We start from the raw sequence: 2,924 nt of genomic DNA, 5'->3' as shown, positions 1-2,924 counted from the left end.
GCCTGTCGCGGTCGCGTCGCCGCCTCCTGTCCCTCTCCTTTTCCTTGTCCCTATCCTTGCCATCCTTGCTATCCTTATCCTTATCCTTGTCCTTGTCTTTGTCCTTGTCGCGTTCGCGTCGCTCGCGGCGGCGCTCGGAGCGGGAGCGCGAGCGGCGGCGGCGTCTGCTGTAATTATTATAATAATAATCTCAATATATATAACTCAAACGGGACTGACTGACTGACTGACTGACTGACTGACTGACTGACTGACTGACTGACTGACTGACTGACTGACTGACTGACTGACTGACTGACTGACTGACTGACTGACCGACTGACCGACTGAATGACTAACATCGTGATCTATCAGCGGACAGCCCAAACCACTGGACGGATCGAGCTGAAATTTGGCAACATTGTTCAACACGTACACGTGTTTGTTTCGCATTCCTTTTGGTGCGAATAAAGAGCTTTCACTCATCCATACGACATATAATAATCCTCTTTCCATCTACCCACTCATTGTATCGTTTCCTTTATTTTAGTACAAATAGTTTATTATAGTTGTCATTCCTATTATATTAGTCAAAAATCCCCCCCCCCCCACACAGCTACAGATACAACAAAATAACAAAATAACCTACCCCTCCAATCATCTATAGCTACATGTATTAAACCCCCAAACTTCTGAAAAAATCAAACACATTCAAGTTTCCCCCCTCCTCACTAATCCACAGCTGCGTGTGTACAGTGTCCCCCCCACTCTATATCTACACGTGTACAGTGTGTCCCCCCACTCTACAGCTACATGTGTAGTGTCCCCCCCCTCTATAGCTACGTGTGTATAGGTGTGTGTGTGTGTGTCCCCGCTCACCTGTCGGCGGGCTCGTCCTCGCGCTTGTCGCGGTCGCGGCGGCGCGAGCGCGAGCCGGAGCGGCGCCGCGAGCGGGACCGCGAGCGCCTCCGCGCCGCGCCTGGCGGACAACGAGACAATGTCTTAATCTAATGCGATCTCATTATTTAATACGCTTTCAAATTGCGAAAACTAGATAGAATTTTAAATAAACATGGGAGACATTAGGCAGGCTTTCAAACAAAAAAAGAATCATAAAAATAGGTTCACCGAGTAAAAAGGTATGAAGTAGCAAGGAAAACAAAAAAAAAAATACAATTTCAATTCTATTGTCGCTTCGACTGTACTTTTTTCTAGTTATCGATACCTTAGTAGAGGCTTTTAATCCGATTGTCGTGATTCTTTAAGTGTTTGTAAGGGAACTGTTGTTATTGGGTCCCATTTCAGTATTCGGAGTGCTACCTCCCCCCTAGGAACGCCGGTTAGCTTTTTCGTATTAAGTACACTTTCATTGGTTAACATCTTTTCCAACTAACATTACGCTAATGACTAGATATGATAGAAAATTTAAGAAACATGTAAAATAAGTCTGCTTAAAGGAAAGAAACAATTGGTGGAATCTTCAATGCTGCTCTTAAAAAATTTACAGATACTGACTTCCTAATAACAGAAATAAGAAACACGAAAGCACAGTGAAAACCAAAAGTAAATACTATTACAGATACAAACGGTATTTACAATTTTCATATCATAACATGAACAAGCTAGTTATGTTCTCATAACCACTCCTCCTATGAATATATGTCTAACCCTTAAATTATGCGACCGTCCCAGACGCATCGTCAGCAATGCCGACAATGGACAATAGAATTAGATCTAGTTAGTCTTAAGAGAACAGTGTATCAAAGTCTACACTTATAATGAATATTCGTTAATAATAACCGCTCCCGAAAGTTATCTAGCTGTTTTAACTTTTTATTAATAAAATAACTATTAATAAATTGAAAACAGTTCATTTTATCAGGGTCATCAAAAATGGTAATTGTAAAATTGATTAATGAATGCATGTTCATTTTTATGTCAAATGAATTATAAACAAAAGCTTAATAAATCTTTAAATCTAACCAACATACAAGCCCTATTTAAAATTGGACACACATTTAGAGTTCTACAAAACAAAAAAAGAAAATACAATCCAATAAACAATCAAAAAACCTGTAGTAAAAAAAAAAAATTATTTCAGTTCTTAATAAATGTAGTTTGTGAGTTTAATGTATTTTAAAAGAAACCAAATGTCATAAATAACGATTGAATTCGAATTTACAAACAACGAATCAGCAATAACTCACGCTCTCCCCTATCCCTGGTCGCTCTCTCGTCCCTCTCTCTGTCTCTGTCCCTCTGTTCGAGGCGGTATCTCTCTCTCTCGCGCTCGTTGTCCTCTCGCCCCGAGTGCTTGATGTTCACGTCGTTGCCACCGCGCCGTGTACCGCCGAGACCGCCACCTGCATATATAACGTATAGCAAAGGTCCCAGTTCTAAACCTTGTGGCACTCCCAGAAAAAACATGTATGATATGTACTAGTAGGAATTATTCAGTTTTTAGTGTAAATAAAGAGAGATTATGATATGGAAGCCTGCATTAGGTAACAACTATATAGTAGCGGAGCTGGATCGCCTGATGGTAAGCGATCACCACCGCCCGAGAGCGGGCAACGCATTGTTGTAAGGATAAGGTAAGGATTGACGACTCGAAGGAAGGAATAGTCTGGGAAAGGTGACGAAAAGGAAATCAGTTTCCTACTCCCCCTCTCACCCACACTACACACGTGTTTTCTTCAAACACAATCATAAATAAACATGTGCATCTCTCACCCAGCCGCCTCGGCAGCCAGCCCTTGACGGTGCGCGCGCGCTCCACGTCGACGAGCACGCGTTTGCCGTCGATCTTCTTGCCGTCGGCGTGCTTGTACGCGGCTGCAATGCGCGTGCGCACATGTTACATCCCGCTCGCCCGCGCGCCCCACGGGCGTGCCTCGCTCGTGTCGTGGGTATTTTTTGCGGTTTCGCATTTGTTTTTTTTTTTT

The 2,924-nt window shown here is 42.9% G+C and overlaps 1 protein-coding gene across 1 annotated transcript in view; it reads left to right on the top strand.

Moving 5' to 3' along the window:
- Window positions 1-2,924, top strand: part of LOC119838431 (U1 small nuclear ribonucleoprotein 70 kDa-like) — an 11,995-nt gene that overhangs the window by 4,532 nt on the left and 4,539 nt on the right. The window contains exons 5-7 of the mRNA XM_038364378.1: window positions 769-978; window positions 1,672-1,736; window positions 2,717-2,888. Of these exons, the coding sequence (XP_038220306.1) occupies window positions 769-978; window positions 1,672-1,736; window positions 2,717-2,888 (447 nt within the window). The remainder of the gene's footprint in view (window positions 1-768; window positions 979-1,671; window positions 1,737-2,716; window positions 2,889-2,924) is intronic.

The sequence above is a fragment of the Zerene cesonia genome, unplaced genomic scaffold (genome assembly GCF_012273895.1).
Source record: "Zerene cesonia ecotype Mississippi unplaced genomic scaffold, Zerene_cesonia_1.1 Zces_u003, whole genome shotgun sequence".
Taxonomy (NCBI): Eukaryota; Metazoa; Arthropoda; class Insecta; order Lepidoptera; family Pieridae; genus Zerene; species Zerene cesonia.
The sequence above is the reverse complement of the archived record's forward strand: the minus strand, read 5'-3'. Positions and strand labels throughout refer to the sequence as shown.